The 24,866-nt window shown below is 42.2% G+C and overlaps 1 protein-coding gene across 1 annotated transcript in view; it reads right to left on the minus strand.

Annotated features, from left to right (window-relative positions):
- LOC115208434 (CMP-N-acetylneuraminate-beta-galactosamide-alpha-2,3-sialyltransferase 2) overlaps window positions 1-24,866 on the minus strand; it is a 50,420-nt gene that overhangs the window by 8,117 nt on the left and 17,437 nt on the right. The window contains exon 2 of the mRNA XM_029776493.1: window positions 8,220-9,107. Coding sequence (XP_029632353.1) covers window positions 8,220-8,555 — 336 coding nt within the window. The 5' untranslated portion in view covers window positions 8,556-9,107. The remainder of the gene's footprint in view (window positions 1-8,219; window positions 9,108-24,866) is intronic.

Raw genomic sequence — 24,866 nt, forward strand, 5'->3', positions numbered from 1 at the left:
ATAAAAAAAAGTATTTGCCCCCTTTCAGATTTTCTCTAGTCTTGCATATATAAGTATTTTTTTAGAGTACCACAGTATGTGTCAATAATACCCATAAAACCTAGCGGTTAAACAATGAATAAATTAGCTACATTCCTTTAAATTGATAATTCTGTGAACTGTCTTGTGCAAGTTTTAAATTGACACAATACCTGTTAGCAAAGGTGTCAGCGAAAGATGACGTGCAGGAGCTTGCAGGGATTTGTAGTCTTGCATGGTGTCTACTTTGATGCTTATTAGAGCATATTGATAAAAGTCACCTTGTCCGAGACAGATAAACAGGGTAAACTTACATGAAACACAGTTTCTAAAAATTTAAACATTCATGAAAATACAAGTGTTATACATCATTTAAAAGCTTAACTTGTTAATCTTTCAAAAAGGCTTTACGGCGAAAGCATACCATGCGATTATCTGAGGACAGCGCCCCACACCAAAATACTTTTTCAACCAGCACAGGCGTCACAAAATCACAAATAGCGATTAAATAAATCACTTACCTTTGAAGATCTTCCTCTGTTTGCAATCCCAAGGGTCCCAGCTACACAATGAATGGTCATTTTGTTCGATAAAGTCCTTATTTATATCCAAAAAAGTCTGTTTCGTTGGCGCCAATGATCTCAGTAATCCACTCGTTCAACATGCATATAAACGAATCCAAAAAGTTACCGGTAAAGTTCATCCAAACAAGTCAAACAATGTTTCTAATTAATCCTCAGGTATGCTAATATCTATATAAACGATAATATTTAAGACGGAGAATAGTATGTTCAATAGGGAAGATAACGAAGAGCGCGCACCTCATTCAACAAGACTACTTTTCTAATGAGACACCTTGTAGTTTTTCCAACTACTTTTTTCAAAAACAAGCCTGAAACCCTTTCTAAAGACTGTTGACATCTAGTGGAAGCCATAGGAACTGCAATCTGGGTCCTATCTATTTGTATTTCCCATAGGCTAGCACTGAAATGGCCTGTGACCTCAAAGAAATTCCGGATGGATTTTCCTCGGGTTATCGCCTGCCATATCAGTTCTGTTATACTTTGGACACATCAGTCATCCGAAATTCTGAACAAAAACCAGTCTCCAAAACAGGTTAATGGGTATTATGACACCTCCACTGTGGGTCTCTATAGCCCCCTTACTCTCAATAACTGGTTGTACCACCTTTAGCTGCAATGACTGTAACGAAACGCGTCTTGTAGTTGTTGATCAGTCTATCACATCGCTGTGGAAGAAATATCGCCCACTCAGCAACATTTGTGGGTTTTCGAGCATGAACAGCTAGTTTCAGGTCCTGCCACAACATCTCAAATCGGGTTTAGGTCTGGACTTTGACTAGTTCATTCCAAAACTTAAAATTGCTTTTCAGGCTTTCTGTAGACTTGATGTGTGTTTTGGATCATTGTCTTGCTGCATGACCCAGCTGCACTTCACAGTGGCGACATGTCATTCAGTGCTGTTTTGAGCAACACACTTTTAGGTTAAAAAAAATATACAAGTAATTGAGTCAATAACACTGACACGGTCGCCAGGTGTACAGTGTTTCCTTCGACACATTGGTGCGGCTGGCTTCCGGGTTAAGTGGGCACTGTGTCAAGAAGAAATGCGGCTTGGCTGGGTTGTGTTTCGGAGGACGCACGGCTCTTGACCCTCGCCTCTCCTGAGTCTGTATGGGAGTTGCAGCGATGAGACAAGACTGTAACTACCAATTGGATACCATGAAAATTGGGGAGATTAAAAGGGGTACAAAAAAATGTGCCCATCCAAGAAGGCTCAAGGTCATTGGCCACAGAATTACATCAAATCACATTATATTTACAGTAGCTTTGATTGGACTGATCATGTCAACATTTACTTTCAAAGTCTTAGCTAGCAGTCATCATCAAGTCGACAATCTATTGGCAAATCCTTTTGAAATCTTTGTCATATGAAGAGAAATAATGAAGAGAAATTATAGATAAAACGTATCGGTGCTCATCGGCCATTGTACATAAAGATTACACAAGTTGGCAATCAAAATTCAACAATGAGTCGTTTAGAAGGAATCAGTGGCTAACTGCAAGCGTTACAAAGAAACCACTAACGCTAGCCTGCTATTCAATGGAGTGGTTGTGTTCCCCCCCACCCCAAGTTCCCACCATAAATTCAGAGAATGCCAGACTTTGATGACAAAATTTGCCCAAAGGACCGCTGCACCACCTTCACAAGGTGAGTCCAAAAATGTATTGTATGTTGCTCCATAAATGATGTAATATGCAAGGGAGAAATCTATTCTGTAGCTAAGAAAGTAATACTAAGTATATATTGTGTAGTAAGCTGTTAGTAGCCCATGTGCCTCACCCTAATAATTTGGTCTATTTTCACCAATGCGGTATTGTAAACACATCGTTCGTGGCCCGGGTTTGGCTGTGCTAGTTTGGCTACAGCGTTGACAGTGCTACTGATAGTATTGGTGGCGCTTGGCTTGAACGTGCAAATTCAGCACACACAACATTCTATAATAGTGTTATTTGATGTGTCAAATTAAAAGCGTATTTAACGCGTCAAATAGTGTTATATGACGTGTATCTTTTTTGACACGCATAGACCCAAACGGCGTTCAATGTACCTCACCCTAATAATTTGGTCTGTTTTCACCTCTTAATTTTGCCTACTGTTCAAACTTGGTGGTGCACAAATCGCCTATAACCTGTTTTAGAGAAATGTAATCATTGAATATTGTAAGAGCTTTCATTGTCTGTTTATATGCCCCATTTATTTATCCTACGGTTCTAACTTGTACAGGGAGTAAACTGTAAGAACGGCCCATGTTCTGAATTCTGTCGCTGTAGATTTCATAAGTGCTGAACAAATAGTTATTGACTATGTCCGTCGTCGGTTGCTCATTAACTTGTTATGGATAGGGGGCAGTATTTTCACGGCCGGATAAAAAACGTACCCGATTTAATCTGATTATTACTCCTGCCCAGAAACTAGAATATGCATACAATTATTAGCTTTGGATAGAAAACACTCCAAAGTTTCTAAAATTGTTCGAATGGTGTCTGTGAGTATAACAGAACTCATTTGGCAGGCCAAAACCTGAGAAGATTCCAAACAGGAAGCGCCCTCTCTGACTATTTCTTGGCCTTCTTGATCATCTCTATCCAAAACAGGAGATCTCTGGCATAACGTGACATTTTCTAACGCTCCCATAGGCTCTCAGAAGGCGGCAGAACGGTGAATGATGACTTTGCAGGCCATGGCTGAAAAACAGTAGCGCATTTGGATAGTGGTCGATCTGAGAACAATGAGACTGGGGTGCGTGCACGAGCCGACACCATGTTTTTATTTTTTCGTCTTTGAACGAAAACAGGGTTTCCCGGTCGGAATATTATCGCTTTTTTACGAGAAAAATCGCATAAAAATTGATTTTAAACAGCGTTTGACATGCTTCGAAGTACGGTAATGGAATATTTTGAATTTTTTGTCACGAAACGGCCCGGGCGCATCACCCTTCGTCACCCTTCGGGTAGTGTCTTGAACGCACTAACAAAACGCCGCTATTTGGATATAACTATGGATTATTTGGAACCAAACCAACATTTGTTATTGAAGTAGAAGTCCTGGGAGTGCATTCTGACGAAGAACAGCAAAGGTAATCCAATTTTTCTTATAGTAAATCTGAGTTTGGTTAGTACCAAACTTGGTGGGTGTCAAAATAGCTAGCCATGATGCCCGGGCTATCTACTCAGAATATTGCAAAATGTGCTTTCACCGAAAAGCTATTTTAAAATCGGAGACCGCGATTGCATAAAGGAGTTCTGTATCTATAATTCTTAAAATAATTATGTTTTTTGTGAACGTTTATCGTGAGTAATTTAGTAAATTCACTGGAAGTGTTCGGTGGGAATGCTAGTTCTGAACGTTACATGCTAATGTAAAAAGCTGGTTTTTGATATAAATATGAACTTGATTGAACAAATCATGCATGTATTGTATAACATAATATCCTAGGAGTGTCATCTGATGAAGATCATCAAAGGTTAGTGCTGCATTTAGCTGTGGTTTTGGTTTTTGTGACATTATATGCTAGCTTGAAAAATGGGTGTCTGATTATTTCTGGCTGGGTACTCTGCTGACATAATCTAATGTTTTGCTTTTGCTGTAAAGCCTTTTTGAAATCGGACAGTGTGGTTAGATAAAGGAGAGTCTTGTCTTTAAAATGGTGTAAAATAGTCATATGTTTTTGGATTTTTGAGGAATTTGTAATTCGCGCCACACGCCTATCATTGGATATTGGAGCAGGTGTTCCGCTAGCGGAACGTCTAGATGTAAGAGTTAATGTTTTAAATTGAAATTACGGAATTCCACTTGACGTTCCCTTATGCCATAGTTCGTACATCTCAATTGTCAGTAGAAACCACATTTGTTTAACCTCTTGGGGCTATTTGGGACGCTAGCGTGCCACCCGTGGCGCACCCTATCAACAGCAGGTGCATTTCAAGAGCGGCAAATTTGAAACCAAATAAATGTCAAAATTCAAATTTTTCAAACATACAACTATCTTACACCCTTTGAAAGATAAACATCTCCTTAATCTAACCACGTTGTCCGATTTCAAAAAGGTTTTACGGCGAAAGCATAAAGTTAGATTATATTAGGAGAGTACATTGACAATAGCTGTGTGTAATGTATTGTCAATTCAAAGACAGGCGTCACCAAAACCATAAAATCAGCTAAAATTATGCACTAACCTTTTACAATCTCCATCAGATGACACTCCTAGGACATTATGTTAGACAATGCATGCATTTTTAGTTCTATCAAGTTCATATTTATGTCCAAAAACAGCGTTTTACTATGGCGTTGATGTTCAGGAAATCGTTTCCCTCCAATAACCGGCAGTCAAGTCAGCACAACAAATTAAATAATTAATATTAGAAAACATTGGTAAAATATTATATTGTCATTCAAAGAATTATAGATTTACATCTCTTGAACGCAATCGACTTGCCAGATTTAAAAATAACCTTACTGGGAAATCACACTTTGCAATAATCTGAGCACTGCGCCCAGAAAAATACACTTTGCGATACAGACTAACCGCCATGTTGGAGAGATCTAAAATCGAAAATACTATGTAAATAATCCATTACCTTTGATTCTCTTCATCAGATGTCACTTCCAGGAATCCCAGGTCCATAACGAATGTAGTTTTGTTCAAAAAAAGCTCATCATTTATGTCCAAAAAGCTCCGTGTTGTTAGCATATGATCTAAGCCAGCCGGACTTCACTTCATGAACGAGGGGAAAAAATATATTTACGTTCGTTCAAACATGTCAAACGTTGTATAGCATAAATCATTTGTGCCTTTTTTAACCAGAACATGAATAAAATTCAAGGCGGACGATTGCATTCTCTTTTAAAATGTATTGGAACGAGAGTACCCAACATGAACTCGCGCGCCAGGTGTCTAATGGGCCATCACCGTTCCATGGCTCTTGTTCGGTCAGATCTCACAGTAGAAGACTCAAAACACTTTGTAAAGGCTGGTGACATCTAGTGGAAGCAATAGGAAGTGCCAAAACATTAATCAGCCCCTGTGTTTCAATGGCATAGGCTTAAAGGCAATTCAACACATCAGGTATCCACTTCCTGTCAGAATCTGTCTCAGGGTTTTGCCTGCCAAATGAGTTCTGTTATGCTCACAGACACCATTCAAACAGTTGTAAAAACTTTAGGGTGTTTTCTATCCATATATAATAAGTATATGCATATTCTAGTTACTGGGTAGGATTAGTAACCAGATTAAATCGGGTACGTTTTTTTATCCAGCCGTGAAAATACTGCCCCCTAGCCCCAACAGGTTAAAACATGTTGGTATTACAGACTCGGACACGGAGAGGTTGAAAATGTCAGTGAAGACACCTGTCAGTTGGTCAGCGCATGTCCTGGTAATCTGTTGACCTGTTTAAAGGTCTTACTCACATCGGCTGGGGAGAGCGTGATCACACAGTCTTCTAGAACAGCTGGTGCTGTCATGCATGTTTCAATGTTAATTGCCTCGAAGCGAGCATAGAAGCATTTCAGCTCATCTGGTAGGCTCGTGTGACTGGGCCGCTCTCGGCTGTGCTTCCCTTTGTAGTCTGTAATGGTTTGCAGGCCCTGCCACATCCGACTAGCATCAGAGCCAGCGTAGTATGATTCGATCTTAGTCCTGTATTGACGCTTTGCCTGTTTGATGGTTCATCGGAGGGCATAGCGTGATTTCTTATAAGCTTCCGCGTTAGAGTCCCGCTCTTTGAAAGCGGCAGTTATTGCCTTTAGCTCAGTGTGGATGTTGCCTATAATCCATAGCTTCTGGTTGGGGTATGTACGTACGGTCACTGTGGGGTCGACATCATCGATGCACTTATTGATGAAGCCAATGACAGATGTGGTGTACTCCTCAATGCCATCAGAGGATTCCAGGAACATATTCCAGTCTGTGCTAGCAAAACAGTCCTGTAGCTTAGCATCTGTTTCATCTGACCACTTTTTTTATTGATCTAGTCATGGGTGCTTCCTGCTTTAATTTTTGCTTGTACGCAGGAATCAGGAGGATAGAATTATGGTCAGATTTGACAAATGGAGGACGAGGGAGAGCTTTGTATGCGTCTATGTGTGTGGAGTAAAGGTGTTTTTCCACCCTCTAGTTACACATTTAACATGCTGATAGAAATTTGGTAAAACGCATTTAAGTTTCCCTGCATTAAAGTTCCCGGCTACTAGGACTGCCACCTCTGGGTGAGCGTTTTCTTGTTTGCTTATGGCGGAATACAGCTCATTCTATGCTGTCTTAGTGCCATCCTCTGACTGTGGTGGTATGTAAACAGATACGAAGAATACAGATGAAAACTCTCTAGATAGGTAGTGTAGTCTACAGCTTATCTTGAGATACTCTACCTCAGGCGAGCAATAGCTCGAGACTTTCTTAGATATCGTGCACCAGTTGTTATTTACAAAAATACATAGTCCGCCGCCCCTTGTCTTACCAGACACCGCTGTTCTATCCTGCCGGTGCAGCGTATAACCTGCCAGCTGTATGTTGAGATTGTCGTCATTCACCGAAGTCTCCGTGAAGCATAAGATATTACAGTTTTGAATGTCCCGTTGGTAGTTTAATCTTCCGCGTAGGTCATCTATTTTATTGTCCAAAGATTGCACGTTTGCTAGCAGAATGGAAGGAAGTGGGGGTTTATTCGATCGCTTATGAATTCTCAGATGGCAGCCCGCCCTCCGGACCCTTTTTCTCCGCCTCCTCTTCACGCAAATCACGGGGATCTGGGCCTGTTCCCGGGAAAGCAGTATATCGTTCGCGTCGGCCTTGTCAGACTCGTTAAAGAAAAAACAAGGATTCTGCCAGTCCGTGGAGAGTAATTGCAGTCCTGATGTCCAGAAATTATTTTTGGTCATAAGAGACAGTAGTGGCAACATTATGTACAAAATAAGTAAAAAAAATACAAATGTACAAACGCAAATAAACAAACAAAAAAACACAATCAGTTGGGGGCATGTAAAACGTCTGCCTTCTTCTCCGGTGCCATCTTACCATCTTGTCATCGCCAGACTGACTTTAGTTGCAGTATAACGTTAGCTAGCTAGCTAAGATTGAGGGGAGACCTCCAGATTTTAGCTAGCTAACATTAGCATCTCTAGCTATTTTTGATGAACTTTGCTAGCTAATGACAACATTGCCATCTGTCTAAAGTAAATTTGACAACATGATGATGCTGGTAAAGTTGTTTCCTACGAAATATATGCCTAGTTTAGCAATGTCATAGTATTCCCAAGCCCCTATAATGTAATTTAGACTAAACAGTCATTAGCCCTGGTTTAGTCATTAGCCCCCGTTCCACGTTTGAGCATCAATATGGCTGCGGCGTCTGTAGAACATTGATAACAACGGCAACGACACGACCGAGTAACCCATAAATAGTAATACAAATGTATTACATTGTACTGATGTACTAATATTAATGTACAGGACAGATATTGTTTGGGAAAGTGACAGATTCCTTTATATTTTTTCTTCATTTGTCATATAATTTTTTGCTGTATAATCCTACACCTTTAACAATAAGCTGACAGTTTTTGGCCACATATGGTATATAACCACACTATTTGGCCCCTCTCATCAATAATAAACGTCTTACCAGCCACCACTTCAGGGCCAGGGGGTCCATGTTGTTGTCTCCGTCTGTGAGAAAGGGCTGCTGCTGGGGGTCATAGTGCTGAGCGAACCACTCCGAGACCTCCATGTCCGCTATGCAGGACGGACACCCACATATCCTGTCCGGGCTGGGCACAGTGGCACTCGGTGGAGCCCATGTTCGGTTAACAGCGTGAACTTGCACAGTCGTGGAGGTGGCATGGGTCTCCATCAGAGTCATAGACAGGATGTTGTTCTTCTGAATGGTATGGGTGGCAATCATGACAAAGAGAATCCCACCAAACAGAGCAAACAGGCACAACTTCCTCTTGAAGAGCATGACTGGACTGTTTGAGCCAGTGCCCTGGGTAAAAGGCAGTCCAGTGTTGATGTGTTGGCACCACTGCTCCGTGAATATACTTTGTCAGTGATTCTGGAGTCGAGGGTAAGCACCAGACACATTCAGCAAATATATCAGGAATCTCCCTGTTGTTCCAGCCAGAGGGAAGGTACACTTAAAATTACTGACAAGTTATACATGTAACAAACATGAAGAATAATTAGTTGATACCAGAGTTTATAAAGGAAAGAGGGCGTTTGCTGGATTGTGACCTTGGCCTAATGTGTCCTATTTGGCTATGCTGGTCTGCCACAGGAAGAGGAGAGTGAGTTCGAGTAAAAGACTTGACCAAATACTTTTGTCTGCCGCTTATGAAGAGACACTGCCTTTCCCTGCTCAAGGTGATCGGTGAGGAAATTAAAAAGAGGAAGGTCAAAAATAGAGCCTTCGGTTTCCAAACACCCTGTCCAGACCAAAGAAGGCCCCTCATTGGTTCAACCTCATGTTTCTCTCCAGAGCTCTGGTCTGCATGCGCTGCACAGCTTCCTGCTCCTAGAAGACAAACACATACAGATATCAGCATCTGGAGAAAAAAAGGTCAAACCAAGATGCTTAGGTAAGAAATAAGACGGGGAGAGAAATCAATTACTCCAAAAATCACATACTGAACAGTCACCACAGCCTTTGATTAAACTCCCCATCCATGCAGGGCTCAATACATAATCATGAAAACGTCAATCAAACTCATACTGTATGGATGGCCATACTGTGTGAGCCTTCTGTTGTTAGAACCTTTCTCCTGTTGTGGCACAGAAAGATGAAATCTTGCAGCCTCTTTCTTCACATTGAGTTCTCAGAGCACAACATGATCATCTATGGAGAGGAAAGCCAGAACAACTTGCCTCTCCGCAGGCAGTAGAAACACAATGACTAAGCCTGAGTGTCCGCTCTGCACACAAGTTCATGAATAAAGTCACACGCTGGCCCTGCATTAATGCATCTCCTATAGATACACTGCCTGCGTAAACTATAGCTACAGCTGTCAGGAAACACAAATAGAAACCTTCTTGCCTTTGTTAAGAGACCATTAAGCAAGGCTTTCAAATGAATGCATGTCAAACATACCAACTCCTGCGGCTCCCATCCAGTGGCTTTGAATCAATACTGAGCCCCCCTTTGGGGCCAGACTCAGTGGTACCAGGGATGCAGAATCACTTGCATTGCAATAAGCCAGCCTGCTGACTTCCCTCACTGGGCTGTTGCTGCCTCTGGAGTCAGACCAGAGTTCTGAGCCTGCTCTGGAAGTTGATCTTGCTAGGGCAGCCTGTGCCAGAAACGTCAGCAGCCTTCTCCAATACTCATAGAAGTCTAGGTTATTTCACAAGTTTGAACATCACATTATGGCAGTTTAGCACAGTACAGGACAGTAGTATTATTCAGTATAGAAGAGTACAGTACAGTATAGTACGATACAGTAGTCGAATTCAGTAGATTACAGTACATTAGAGTAAAGTAGGATACAATACAGTACACTAATCTACATTTCTTTATTCTACTGTGTACTCTAATGTACTTTACTCTGCTCGACATAACTATGTAAATGTAAACCAATTATAGACGTCCATGTTTGGGCCAAATATAGGCCGATCTGGACCGGATGTCTGTGGACGTTGAAAATCAATGCCGGTTTGGACTGTACCAAAAAAAAAGGCTGGTCCGGACCAAACAAAGTCGCCGCCGTCGGTAAATGCTTAGTGGGTTAGGAACATTTAATTTCAAAACAGGCCATCATGAATGATAATTCTTCACGTTTTACCAGTGAAATGTCCAAAGTGCATGTCAATCATTTGATCTCAATCAGTTGCATGGGAATATGCATTTAGATCTTAAATGACTGTTTCATGAGTGAATTAATGCAGATTGTGTTACACTATAAGCCTTTCTTTGTAAGCCTATTTTGTTTCAATCATCGCATATATCCTGCCTATTGGTGAGCACTGTTCAGTTTTGGCCGCATGAGAAAAACATTGACAGCTTCAGATAAATGACTGAGTTTTTTTGGTGTAACATATTAGAGGCCTATGGTACAGTATATGCTATTATATTAGGTTTTGTTATGTAAAATACTAATTCATCATTGTGATCTTGCAAGACATTGATTCAGCTTTAATCGAACTTTACTAAACAAGCACCATTGTGAGAAGTGATAATCTTCCACTTTTAATAATATTAATAATAATAATAATAATGTGATGAGTAGGACTATTAGGTGCAGGCAAAAGATCTTGATGATGAAGGTTATTTTAAGCGATTTGAGCGCCCCTCGAATGGTGGTGCTGAAAGGACAACACCATAACCAAGTGATCACACACAGTGGTTCCTCCTTTAAAAGTTGCGAGCTTATGCCGCGGGACTTAGAGGTACCCAGTGTCATGGCTTTATTGCGCCAGACCACTGCAGGGGGGAGTTAGAGCACTCATTATGCATTTGGGTCCCGAGTTTTTTTTCTTTCTAATGACGAATTTGACGTTATGACACCTGTCGCTGGTGACTTTCTTCAGCAAAGATGTCTGACAAAAACATTACGGTGGAAGCAAATGTAAGTAATTATAACGTCATAACGAGTCAAGCAAAACATGTACAATTGAGAGGAATATGTTAGTTCATGTAGAGAGTAGATTGTGCATATTTTTTGTCATAAAGTTAACTTACGAAAATCGCTATTTAGCAAGTATTTTTTTCAGTCATATCCAATACCAGGTGTATCAAACTCCATTCTTTGAATGATGCTGTGTCTGCATGTATGAATTACAATTTTACACTTCAACAGTGTTTACCACTCATGCTCCTGGGACATCAATGATTACACATTGTAACTATACAATAGACTAGAACCATGATTTAAGTAAAGGCTGATTTATAATTCATATATACAGAAAGAAAACTGTACACTACACTTCCTATGCATATCTAACTCCCTTCATCTGCATTAATCTGAGGAGTTTCTATTAGCTGAACAATAGACAATTCAACCTTTACTAAAGAATTGTCTAATAGCCGAGCTAGGTGTGAACCCCCCCCCCCCCCAACTTCAGCTAGGTGTGAAACCCCCTCATCCCCAAATTGCAACAAATCATTTGCACAGTTGAAGTCAGAAGTTTACATACACATAGGCTGGAGTCATTAAACCTCGTTTTTCAACCACTTCACACATTTCTTGTTAAGAAACTATAGTTTTGGTGATCTACTTTGTGCATGACAAGTAATTTTTCCAACAATTGTTTACAGATTATTTCACTGTATCACAATTCCAGTGGGTCAGAAGTTTACATGCACTATGTTGACTGTGCCTTTAAACAGCTTGGAAAATTCCAGAAAGTTATGTCATGGCTTTAGCAGCTTCTGCTAATTTACATAATTTACATAATTTGAGTCAATTGGAAGTGTACCAGTGGATGTATTTCAAGGCCTACCTTCAAACTCAGTGCCTCTTTGCTTGACATCATGGGGAAAATCAAAAGAAATCAGCCAAGACCTCAGAAAAAAAATTGTAGACCTCCACAAGTCTGGTTCATCCTTGGGAGCAATTTCTAAACGCCTGAAGATACCACGTTCATCTGTACAAACAATAGTACGCAAGTATAAACATCATGGGACCATGCAGCCGTCATACCGCTCAGGAAGAAGACACGTTCTGTCTCCTAGAGATGAACATACTTTGGTGTGAAAAGAGAAAATCAATCCTATAACAACAGCAAAGGACCTTGTGACGATGCTGGAGGAAACCGGTACAAAAGTATCTATATCGACATAACCTGAAAGTCCGATCAGCAAGGAAGAAGCCACTGCTCCAAAACCACCACAAAAAAGCCAGACTACGGTTTGCAACTGCACATGGGGACAAAGATCGTACTTTTTGGAGAAATGCCCTCTGGTCTGATGAAACAAAAATAGAACTGTTTGGCCATAATGACCGTCATTATGTTTGGAGGAAAAAGGGGGAGGCTTGCATGCAGAAGAACACCATCCCAACCGTCAAGCACGGGGGTGGCAGCATCATGTTGTGGGGGTGCTTTGCTGCAGGAGGGACTGGTGAACTTCACAAAATAGATGGCATCATGAGGAAGAAGAATTATGTGGATATATTGAAGCAACATCTCAAGACATCAGTCAGGAAGTTAAAGCATGGTCGCAAAAGGGACTTCCAAATGGACAATGACCCCAAGCATACTTCCAAAGTTGTGGCAAAATGGCTTAAGGACAACAAAGTCAAGGTATTGGAGTGGACATCACAAAGCCCTGACCTCAATCCTATAGAAAATGTGTGGGAGGAACTGAAAGTGTGTGTGTGCAAGGAGGCCTACAAACCTGACTCAGTTACACCAGCTCTGTCAAGAGGAATCGGCCAAAATTCACCCAACTTATTGTGGGAAGCTTGTGGAAGGCTACCCGAAATGTTTGACCCAAGTTAAACAATTTAAAGGCCATGCTACAAAAATACAAATTGAGTGTACGTAAACTTCTGACCCACTGGGAATGTGATGAAAGAAATAAAAGCTGAAATAAATAATTCTCTCTACTATTATTCTGACATTGCACATTCTTAAAATAAAGTGCTGGTCCTAACTGACCAAAGACAGGGAATTTTTACTAGGATTAAATATCAGGAATTGTGAAAAACTGAGTTTAAATGTATTTGGCTTAGGTGTATGTAATCTTCCGACTTCGAATGTATCTACCTTTCCACATCTACCTACACACGGTTAATGTTCTGAAAAAATTAAGAAAATACAATGCTCAAAAAAAATAAAGGGAACACTTAAACAACACAATGTAACTCCAAGTCAATCACACTTCTGTGAAATCAAACTGTCCACTTAGGAAGCAACACTGATTGACAATAAATTTCACATGCTGTTGTGCAAATGGAATAGACAACAGGTGGAAATTATAGGCAATTAGCAAGACACCCCCAATAAAGGAGTGGTTCTGCAGGTGGTGACCACAGACCACTTCTCAGTTCCTATGTTTCCTGGCTGATGTTTTGGTCACTTTTGAATGCTGGCGGTGCTTTCACTCTAGTGGTAGCATGAGACGGAGTCTACAACCCACACAAGTGGCTCAGGTAGTGCAGCTCATCCAGGATGGCACATCAACGCGAGCTGTGGCAAGAAGGTTTGCTGTGTCTGTCAGCGTAGTGTCCAGAGCATGGAGGCGCTACCAGGAGACAGGCCAGTACATCAGGAGACGTGGAGGAGGCCGTAGGAGGGCAACAACCCAGCAGCAGGACCGCTACCTCCGCCTTTGTGCAAGGAGGAGCAGGAGAAGCACTGCCAGAGCCCTGCAAAATGACCTCCAGCAGGCCACAAATGTGCATGTGTCTGCTCAAACGGTCAGAAACAGACTCCATGAAGGTGGTATGAGGGCCCGACGTCCACAGGTGGGGGTTGTGCTTACAGCCCAACACCGTGCAGGACGTTTGGCATTTGCCAGAGAACACCAAGATTGGCAAATTCGCCACTGGCGCCCTGTGCTCTTCACAGATGAAAGCAGGTTCACACTGAGCACGTGACAGACGTGACAGAGTCTGGAGACGCCGTGGAGAACGTTCTGCTGCCTGCAACATCCTCCAGCATGACCGGTTTGGCGTTGGGTCAGTCATGGTGTGGGATGGCATTTCTTTGGGGGGCCGCACAGACCTCCATGTGCTCGCCAGAGGTAGCCTAACTGCCATTAGGTACCGAGATGAGATCCTCAGACCCCTTGTGAGACCATATGCTGGTGCGGTTGGCCCTGGGTTCCTCCTAATGCAAGACAATGCTAGACCTCATGTGGCTGGAGTGTGTCAGCAGTTCCTGCAAGAGGAAGGCATTGATGCTATGGACTGGCCCGCCCGTTCCCCAGACCTGAATCCAATTGAGCACATCTGGGACATCATGTCTCGCTCCATCCACCAACGCCACGTTGCACCTCAGACTGTCCAGGAGTTGGCGCATGCTTTAGTCCAGGTCTGGGAGGAGATCCCTCAGGAGACCATCCGCCACCTCATCAGGAGCATGCCCAGGCGTTGTAGGGAGGTCACACAGGCACGTGGAGGCCACACACACTACTGAGCCTCATTTTGAATTGTTTTAAGGACATTACATCAAAGTTGGATCAGCCTGTAGTGTGGTTTTCCACTTTAATTTTGAGTGTGACTCCAAATCCAGACCTCCATGGGTTGATAAATTGGATTTCCATTGATTATTTTTGTGTGATTTTGTTGTCAGCACATTCAACTATGTAAAGAAAAAAGTATTTAATAAGATTATTTCATTCATTCAGATCTAGGATGTGTTATTTCAGTGTTCCCTTTATTTTTTTGAGCAGTAAATATATTTGGTCATGGCTCCCGAGTGGCACAGCGGTCACTGCATCTCAATGTAAGAGGCATTACTACAGTCCCTGGTTCGAATACAGGCTGTATCACTTCTGACCGTGATTGGGAGTGCCATAGGGCGGTGCACAATCGGCCCAGCGTCATCCGGGTTGGCCGAGGTAGGCAATGATTGTAAATAAGAATTTGTTCTTACCCGACTTGCCTAGTTTAAATAAAGGTTAAATTTAAAAACAACTGGCAGAAACACAGCCCAATCAATAGGAGGTGAACAGTGGCTGGTGCTGAAAATATAGCTAACTTATTATGCAAGTGTTGCACACCAACAGATGGAGAAAACCTACACCAGTTGAGCTATTCATTTCAACAATAATCTTCATTTTAATTTGACTTTACATACAACAAGAGGGCTTAATTGGAGTCTATTTCTTCGGAGCCTAGACCAATATAAAATAACCTAACTGGCTGAGGTAGGCTATGAGGCTTAACAGCCTAATAGAAGTAGGATTTTTTTTTTTATTAGGCCTCCTTACAATTGCAACTGGTCAAAAATGTAGCATCCTACATAAAACAATAATTTAAAGAAAAAAAGTCTGCACGTTCTAACTAAAACAATTAAACTAATAATGAAAAGCGCACATTTGTAAATCCCAAATTCTAAAAGTAATTGGAAAGGTAGATACAAATGATTTGTGACATTGTGGTTACAATAAAGAATGTAAACAAGATGCTGTGTTTTTATTTACAGTAGTGATGGACAACTGGAGGCATTTTGAAAACAGGTACTGTAGTAATGTAGCAGGTGTAGCCCATCATGCAAATGTTTCCTATTAGCAGGACAATAGACTTTTTATAGCCCAGCTACTGTAGTGAAAATCCCTCAACTTGCAATGTGTTCGATGCACAAGTACTCTAAAGTGTTACATTTCTAACTCAAAACAGCAGTACAGTATTTCTTAATCAACATCTTTATACTTTTGTTAATAAAATAACGAGAAAAAAGACATTCAAATGCGGATGTTTATTTAAACTACATTTTAGTCGCACTTCCACATGTAAAACCTTGCTGAGATGAGCAGCATTTGTGGAGAGTCAGGCGGCATTGGCGGAGAGTCAGGTGGAGAATGACGCGTTGAAAAGGGCGAGGAATGAGATGGTCACAATCCATGCCAGGCCCACCTGTGAGCTCTGGAACTCCACCTCCGACAGGCAGAGTCAACATACGTGGCGGGTTCGTCAGGTCGTCGGTTCACCCTGACATTTCCATTCCTCTTCTGACAACAGACCAACTGCTCACCAGGCACAGCAAGGGCCGCCCGGACCATTATGTTGTTCTTCTATTCCAAGGATGTGAAACCGAAGAGATACCACGAGTGGGCACAGAATACAAACTGGGATGGATCCCGAGGATAATGTGGCTTACAGAACCTCCATATGTTCATCATTAATCTTGTGTCTCAGAAGTTTCTGTCCAACCCAAAAAAGCATTAAAGACAGAGTTAATGAGTGCTTGAGGTCACCGAGAAATTCTGGACATGGCCTGCTCTCCCTTATGTAAGGAATTAGGCACTTTCCCATGTTTACTACAGTATGTATTGTAGGCTATGTTTACTTGTCAGACTGCACAGTAGCCTAATAAAGAAATGCAGGTGGCTTATATCTTAAAAGCATATACTGTACAGTACTGCATTTCTTCATCAGGATCTTTATGCTTTCTTAATAAAATAATGATACAAATACTCTTTCAAAATGCAGATGATTTAGTTATGGATCCATAACAAATTACTATGGGAATAAATATCACTGATTTACAGAAATATTGGAACAAAATAATCTAATGGAGGCAAACAATTTAGAATCCTCCAATCCTCTTACGCTATTGCCTACTTCCAACCGTCCCGTTGTACAGCTCCATATTTTCCATTCCATCCTAACGGAAACCATGAGGGGTTTGTTTATCATTTTTCTAAGAATAGAAACACCGTAATATTAAATCAAATTAATTAAGCCAAATTTCTTAAGAATCAATCCCATATACTATGTTATTACAAAAAAAGGTTTTAAATTCTCTGGTAATGCCAATATGGAAGACTATCAAATGCTTCTCAAAGATACTAGCACTAACTTGCGTTAACAGAAAAAATGGCTGACAAATAACGTGCCACAGAATGCTGCAGAAGCCCGCAAGATGTGCTGCAGTACGACGCAACTTTTAAAGGAGGAACCACTGTATCGTTCTGGGTTCCACTGCACAAGAGGGCGTCCATGGACCTTTATGAACATCAAGGCAGACACTGTGAATTTGTATCCTAGATCGCATTGGTGTGGATAAGGTTCATGCGTTGGATGTTTGTCTGCATACGCAATAGGTGTTAGGTTTCTGTAAGCTAAGTACTCGGACAATAGTGTGAGTTCAAGTGCGTCGTACATGAGCCCCAAGTCCATAACAAACTGTTTTGAGGACAGCCGTTTTAGCAGCCCCTGGGAGTTCCGTCTGTGGCAGTTCTTGCTACGTCGGATTTGGAACGCTCGAAGTCAATGGGCCTCTGCACATGCCTACTGTTATTCATCATTCACGGCACCACCAGAGAGAGAAGACAAGTAAAAGGTGGTTTCTTCCCTACCTATAGGCTGCTATAGCCTACATATTTACTTAGTTTCTCATTCTACTGTTTTCATGACATTTCTGTGGTAATTAAATATAATTTAAGATGTATATTAACACATTTTCCAGAAATATTTTACCAACTCTGTGTATTCTCTAATTGAAAAAATGTAGGGAGCGCTGCTCCCCCGCGCTACTGAAGCACTACATCCCTGCTCCCCACCTAGCCTCTGGCTGCCAGGCTAAAGCGGAGTTGCAGGGATAATCCGCAGAGATCAGCTGATCCTCAGCTGATGCAGTGGAAGAGTTCTGTTAGATGAGATCATATTGGTGCATGTCTGTCCTCTCTGGTCCTGCTGGAGACCAAACTGCTAGAGATCTTATCCTCAGAAGAGTGCAGCAAAAGTAACCCAGTCAGCAAACTAGCAGGCCCAGGCCCACACACTTCCCATTACAGGGAGGTTGGTGGCACCTTAATTGGGGAGAATGGGCTAGTGGTAATGACTGGAGTGGAATTGTAACAAACACATCAAACAAATGGTTTCCTGGTGTTTGATGCCATTCCATTTGCTCCATTCCAAACATTATTATGAGCCTTTCTCCCTTCAGCAGCCTCCTGTACTTCACATTCATTATGCAATGAAATGAAGGCAGGAAACCCTGAATTACAGGGCCAGGGCAAGAGAAAACACCCACATGGGGATACACCGGGAATCACAGCCGTCTGCTATTTATGTGCCCAGGCATATACACTTATGCTTAAAAGCAGTAGCTACTACTAGATTATAGGATATAAAAAAAATACTGGATACAATTCTGATTATCCCTAATCTGCAAAAGTGTGCTTATTTTGCAGACTATGTTGGAGTGGCAGCTTTCATACAAATGTGTGTTTTGTTCCACAGAAAAGCAGATATGGGGAACGTTTCTCAGTCTAACAATGCTTCTGATAACTAAGCACTAAGTTCCCAGTGTAGGGTAACATGTGTCTGTTATCAACAGTACAGATCTGCAAAACTTAATCTAGGCTTCTTTTGCCGTTGTTACCAGGACAGGATTAAGAAATCATAGGCCCTTCCCGGCACACCATTTTCTGTAAACAAATCTGTACACCAAGATGCAATTCGATGGATAGTCAAGTTACTGTTACAGAAAAAGGGCCTTTATAATAAAGACATAATAACATTTGCAATGTGGCAAAGGCTACAGTTGAGCAGAGGCGATTTTAGGATTTCCACACATAGGGAACATTTGTTAGCGTGGTCCGATTTTTTTTTTTGCCTTTAAAATTCTACATCATTTACATGAAAGAAGACATTAGCTGAATCGTTTTTAATACCACAAAGGATCAACATCACTACCAAGTTCTAACAGTATCTGGAAAACATGTGAAATGCTTGATAATGTATGTGATATCAACAGAGAGGCATCTTTTCTGGGTGATTCGAATATTGACTGGCTTTCATCAAGCTGCCCACTCAAGAAAAGCTTCAAACTGTAACCCGTGCCTGCAACCTGATTCAGGTTGATCAGTCAACCTACCAGGGTAATTACAAACTGCACAGGAATGAAATCATCAACATATATTGATCACATTTTTACTAATGCTGCAGCAATTTGCTTTAAATCAGTATCCAAATCCATCAGATGTAGTGATCACAATTTGGTAGCAATATCTAGGAAAACCAAAGTTCCAAAGGATGGGTCATACAATAAGTTTTGTAGTGATTCCTATGTTGTTGATATAAATATTTGTTGGTTTGTGGTGTGTAATGACCAATCAGATGCTGCACTTGACACATTTATGAAATTGATTCCAGTTACTAATAAGCATGCACCCATTAAGAAAAATTCCTCATCAATCCCCATGGATTGCCTCATCCCCATGAAAGGGATGAGGCAAAAGGAATGGCAAATAAGTCTGTCTGTACAATCAATTGGCAAATGTACTGCAAATTGAGAGATCATTTGACTAAACTGAATAAAAAGAAGAAGAAACTATACTATGAAACAAAGATAAATGATGTAAAGATTGATAGTAAAAAGCGTTGGAGCACCTTAAATGACATTTTGGGCAAAAAGGCAAACTCAGCTCCAGCATTCATTGAATCAGATGGCTCATTCATCCCAAAACCTACTGATATTACCAATTACTTTAATGATTTTTTTTTCATTGGCAAGATTAGCAAATTTAGGCATGACATGCCAGCAACAAACGCTGACTCTACACATCAAAGTATAACTGATCAAATTATGAAAGACAAACATTGTAATTTTGAATTCCGTAAAGTGAGTGTGGAAGAGGTGAAAAAATTGTCTATGAACAATCACAAGCCACTGTTATTTGCCATATCTTTAATCTAAGCCTACTAGAATGTGTGTGCCCTCAGGCATAGAGGGAAGCAGAAGTTATTCCGCTACCCAAGAATAGCAAAGCCCCATTTACTGGCTCAAAAAGCCAACAAATCAGCCCGTTACCAACCCTTACTAAACTTTTAGACCAGATACAATGCAATTTTACTTAAACAAATTGACAGACTTTCAGCATGTTTTTAGGGAAGGACATTCAACAAGCACGGCACTTACACAAATGACTGATGATTGGCTGAGAGAGAAATGTTTTGTTAGAGTTCAGTGAGGTTTTTGACATTATCAGTCATAGTCTGCTGATGGAAAAATGTATGTGTTATGGCTTTACACCCCCTGCTATATTGTGGATAAAGAGTTACCTGTAACAGAACACAGAGGGTGTTCTTTAACCTGATATGGATGGGGGCAGTATTTTCACGGCCGGATGAAAAAACGTACCCAATTTAAACTGGTTACTACTCTTGCCCAGAAACGAGAATATGCATATTATGAGTAGATTTGGATAGAAAACACTCTGAAGTTTCTAAAACTGTTTGAATGGTGTCTGTGAGTATAACAGAACTCATATGGCAGGCAAAGACCAGAGAAAAATTCAACCAGGAAGTGTAGGATCTGAGAAATGTAGTTCTTCTTTCTAGTCCCTTTCGAAACTACAGTATCTGTGCTGTTACGTTGCACTTTCTAAGGCTTCCATTGGTTGTCTAAAGCCTTCAGAGTGGATTGAGCTGTCTCTGGGCAGAGTATAGGAGCTCAGTTACTGAGTGGTCTGCCTGAGGAAAAGAGATTGGATATGCGCGTTCCCGCGAGCACGCTGTTTTTTCTTATCCTCTTTGAATGAATACACTATTGTCCGGTTGGAATATTAATCGCAATTTTACGTTAAAAATACCATAAAAATGTATTTTAAACAGTGTTTGACATGCTAAGTACAGTAATGGAACATTTTGACTTTTTGTGTCTCGAATTGCGCTCGCGCGTTACCCTTTGAACGCACGAACAAAACGGAGGTATTTGGACATAACTATGGATTATTTCAAACAAAAACAACATTTATTTTGAATCTTTGCCAATGACATGCCACTGGCTTTGTGTAAAGCCAGTATGTCTATGTATGCAGATGACTCAACACTATACATGTCAGCTACCACAGCGAGTGAAATGACTGCAACACTAAACAAAGACCTGCAGTTAGTTTCACAATGGGTGGCAAGGAATAAGTTGGTCCTAAATATTTCTGAAACTAAAAACATTGTATTTGGGACAAATCATTCACTAAACCCTAAACCTCAACTAAATCTTGTAATAAATCATGTGGAAATTGAGCAAGTTGAAGCGACTAAACTGCTTTGAGTAACTCTGGATTGTAGACCGTCATGGTCAAAATATATTGATACAACAGTAGCTAACATGGGGAGAAGACTATCAATAATAGTCCGGACCGGATGCTGGAGTGAGTAGTCGTGCTGCACTTCGCTCCGCGGGTAATATTACATTTCATTACATTACAACGGAACGATTTGATTAGTGTAATGTTGCTAGCTACATAGTTGTCTTTGCATTGAGGATAAAGGTGTAGCTAACAAGGTTAGCTAGCCAACTGTATTCTTTCGCAGCGACACCGTTTTCCAAACAAAGTCAACACCACTGCTAGCTAGCCAACTTTACCAACTAGCAGTACTGTAGAAACTAAATACATTACAACGGAACGATTTGATTAGTGTAATGTTAGCAAGCTACATAGTTGTCTTTGTATCAAAGATAAAGGTGTAGTACAGAGTAACTATCGAGGTTAGCTAGCCAGCTACATTTTCAAACAAAGTCCACAATGCAGCCACTGCTTGCTAGCCAACTCTACCAGCTAACAGTACTTTATCGTTTTAGTCAATAAGATTTTTGCACTGTAAGCTTAACTTTCTGAACATTCGAGCTGTGTAGTCCACTTGTGTAGCTAGCAGGACTGACTTTGTGTTAGCCAGCCAACGTTTAATTACTTCTGCGTTATGAAAGGAACTAGACACGGACACGAATGATCCATTGGTAGTTTGTTGTAACCAAGTATTGGTGCTAACCGTGTGTTATTGGATGCTAGCATGCTAGTTAGCTACGGCGTCATAGGATACGGTGCACTTGGTGGGTTTCACGGAAGAATACTGTACCAAGTTATCTAGCTGAATAAACTAAGTTTGAGCCTATTCCTGGAAACATTGAGCCACTGTAGTTTACATCAATTATAATTTATAAAGTGGAAGTTGGAACAGTTATATTTGAGTGTTTCAGTGAATGGTTAGTGAGGGAGGCCCTGCTCTCTCGCTTCCCCAGCTGTTTAGTTCATTTTCATTCCAATCTCCTTTGCATTAGTGTAGCATCTCAACTATGTGTCTGTCTATCCCTGTTCTCTCCTCTCTCCACAGGCCATACAAACGCTTCACACCGCGTGGCCGCTGCCACTCTAACCTGGTGGTCTCAGCGCGCACAACCCACGTGGAGTTCGAGGTCTCCGGCAGCCTCTGGAACTGCCGGTCTGGGGCCAACAAGGCAGAGTTCATCTCAGCCTATGCTACCCCCCAGTCCCTCGACTTCTTGGCGCTGACGGAAACATGGATTACCACAGAAAACACTGCTACTCCTACTGCTCTCTCCTCGTCTGACCACGTGTTCTCACATACCCCGAGAGTATCTGGTCAGCGGGGTGGTGGCACTGGAATCCTCATCTCTCCCAAGTGGACATTCTCTTTTTCTCCCCTGACCCATCTGTCCATCTCCTCCTTTGAATTCCATGCTGTCACAGTCACTAGCCCATTCAAGCTTAACATCCTTATAATTTATCGCCCTCCAGGTTCCCTTGGAGAGTTCATCAATGAGCTTGACGCCTTGATAAGTTCCTTTCCTGAGGATGGCTCACCCCTCACAGTTCTGGGTGACTTTAACCTCCCTACGTCTACCTTTGACTCATTTCTCTCTGCCTCCTTCTTTCCACTCCTCTCCTCTTTTGACCTTACCTTCTCACCGTCCCCCCCTACTCACAAGGCAGGCAATACGCTTGACCTCATCTTTACTAGATGCTGTTCTTCTACTAATCTCACTGCAACTCCACTCCAAGTCTCCGACCACTACCTTGTATCCTTTTCCCTCTCGCTCTCCTCCAACACTACTCAATACCCCTACTCAGATGGTATTGCGCCGTCGCAACCTTCGCTCTCTCTCTCCTGCTACTCTCTCCTCTTCCATCCTATCATCTCTTCCCTCTGCTCAATGCTTCTCCAACGAATCTCCTGATTCTGCCTCCTCAACCCTCCTCTCCTCCCTTTCTGCATGCCGTCCTTGGCCAGCTCTCTTGCTATCTCTCTCAGAATGACCTTCTTGATCCAAATCAGTCAGGTTTCAAGACTGGTCATTCAACTGAGACTGCTCTTCTCTGTGTCATGGAGGCTCTCCGCACTGCTAAAGCTAACTCCCTCTCCTCTGCTCTCATCCTTCTAGACCTATCTGCTGCCTTTGATACTGTGAACCATCAGATCCTCCTCTCCACCCTCCCCGAGTTGGACATCTCCGGCGCGGCTCACTCTTGGATTGCGTCCTACCTGACAGGTTGCTCCTACCAGGTGGCGTGGCGAGAATCCGTCTCCGCACCACGTGCTCTCACCACTGGTGTCCCCCAGGGCTCTGTTCTAGGCCCTCTCCTATTCTCGCTATACACCAAGTCACTTGGCTCTGTCATATCCTCACATGGTCTCTCCTATCATTGCTAATCAGACGACACACAATTAATCTTCTCCTTTCCCCCTTCTGATAACCAGGTGGCGAATCGCATCTATGCATGTCTGGCAGACATATCAGTGTGGATGACGGATCACCACCTCAAGCTGAACATCAGCAAGACGGAGCTGCTCTTCCTCCCGGGGAAGGACTGCCCGTTCCATGATCTCACCATCACGGTTGACAACTCCATTGTGTCCTCCTCCCAGAGTGCTAAGAGCCTTGGCGTGACCCTGGACAACACCCTGTCATTCTCCGCTAACATCAAGGCGGTGACTTGATCCTGTAGGCTCATGCTCTACAACATTCGCAGAGTACGACCCTGCCTTACACAGGAAGCGGCGCAGGTCCTAATCCAGGCACTTGTCATCTCCCGTCTGGATTACTGCAACTCACTGTTGGCGGGGCTCCCTGCCTGTGCCATTAAACCCCTACAACTCATCCAGAACACCGCAGCCCGTCTGGTGTTCAACCTTCCCAAGTTCTTTCACGTCACCCCACTCCTCCGCACACTCCACTGGCTTCCAGTTGAAGCTTGCATCTGCTACAAGACCATGGTGCTTGCCTACGGAGCTGTGAGGGGAACGGCACCTCCGTACCTTCAGGCTCTGATCAGTCCCTACACCCAAACAAGAGCACTGCTTTCATCCACCTCTGGCCTGCTGGCCCCCCTACCTCTGCGGAAGCACAGTTCCCGCTCAGCCCAGTCAAAACTGTTCGTTGCTCTGGCACCCCAATGGTGGAACAAGCTCCCTCACGACGCCAGGACAGCGTAGTCAATCACCACCTTCCGGAGACACCTGAAACCCCACCTCTTTAAGGAATACCTGGGATAGGATAAAGTAATCCTTCTAACCCACCCCCTCCCCTGGCTCATAACTGGGCAACACGGCTGGCCCTTGGATGTACACAGAGAACAAACATTAATTATATGCATGTCAATCTCTCCTGGCTCAAAGTAAACTGTCAAAACATGCTGATACAACAGTGGCTAAGATAGAGAGAAGTTTGTCCATAATAAAGCGCAGCTCTTCCTTTTTTAACAACACTATCAACAAGGCAGGTCCTACAGGCCCTAGTTTTGTCACACCTGGACTACTAAGATTGTATAACTGCCTTAATTTTGCTGGACCCCAAGAAGTTGTGTGGTCAGGTGACACAAAGAGGGACCTCGGAAAATTACAATTGGCTCAGAACAGGGCAC

Source organism: Salmo trutta, chromosome 14 (genome assembly GCF_901001165.1).
Source record: "Salmo trutta chromosome 14, fSalTru1.1, whole genome shotgun sequence".
NCBI classification, from domain to species: domain Eukaryota; kingdom Metazoa; phylum Chordata; class Actinopteri; order Salmoniformes; family Salmonidae; genus Salmo; species Salmo trutta.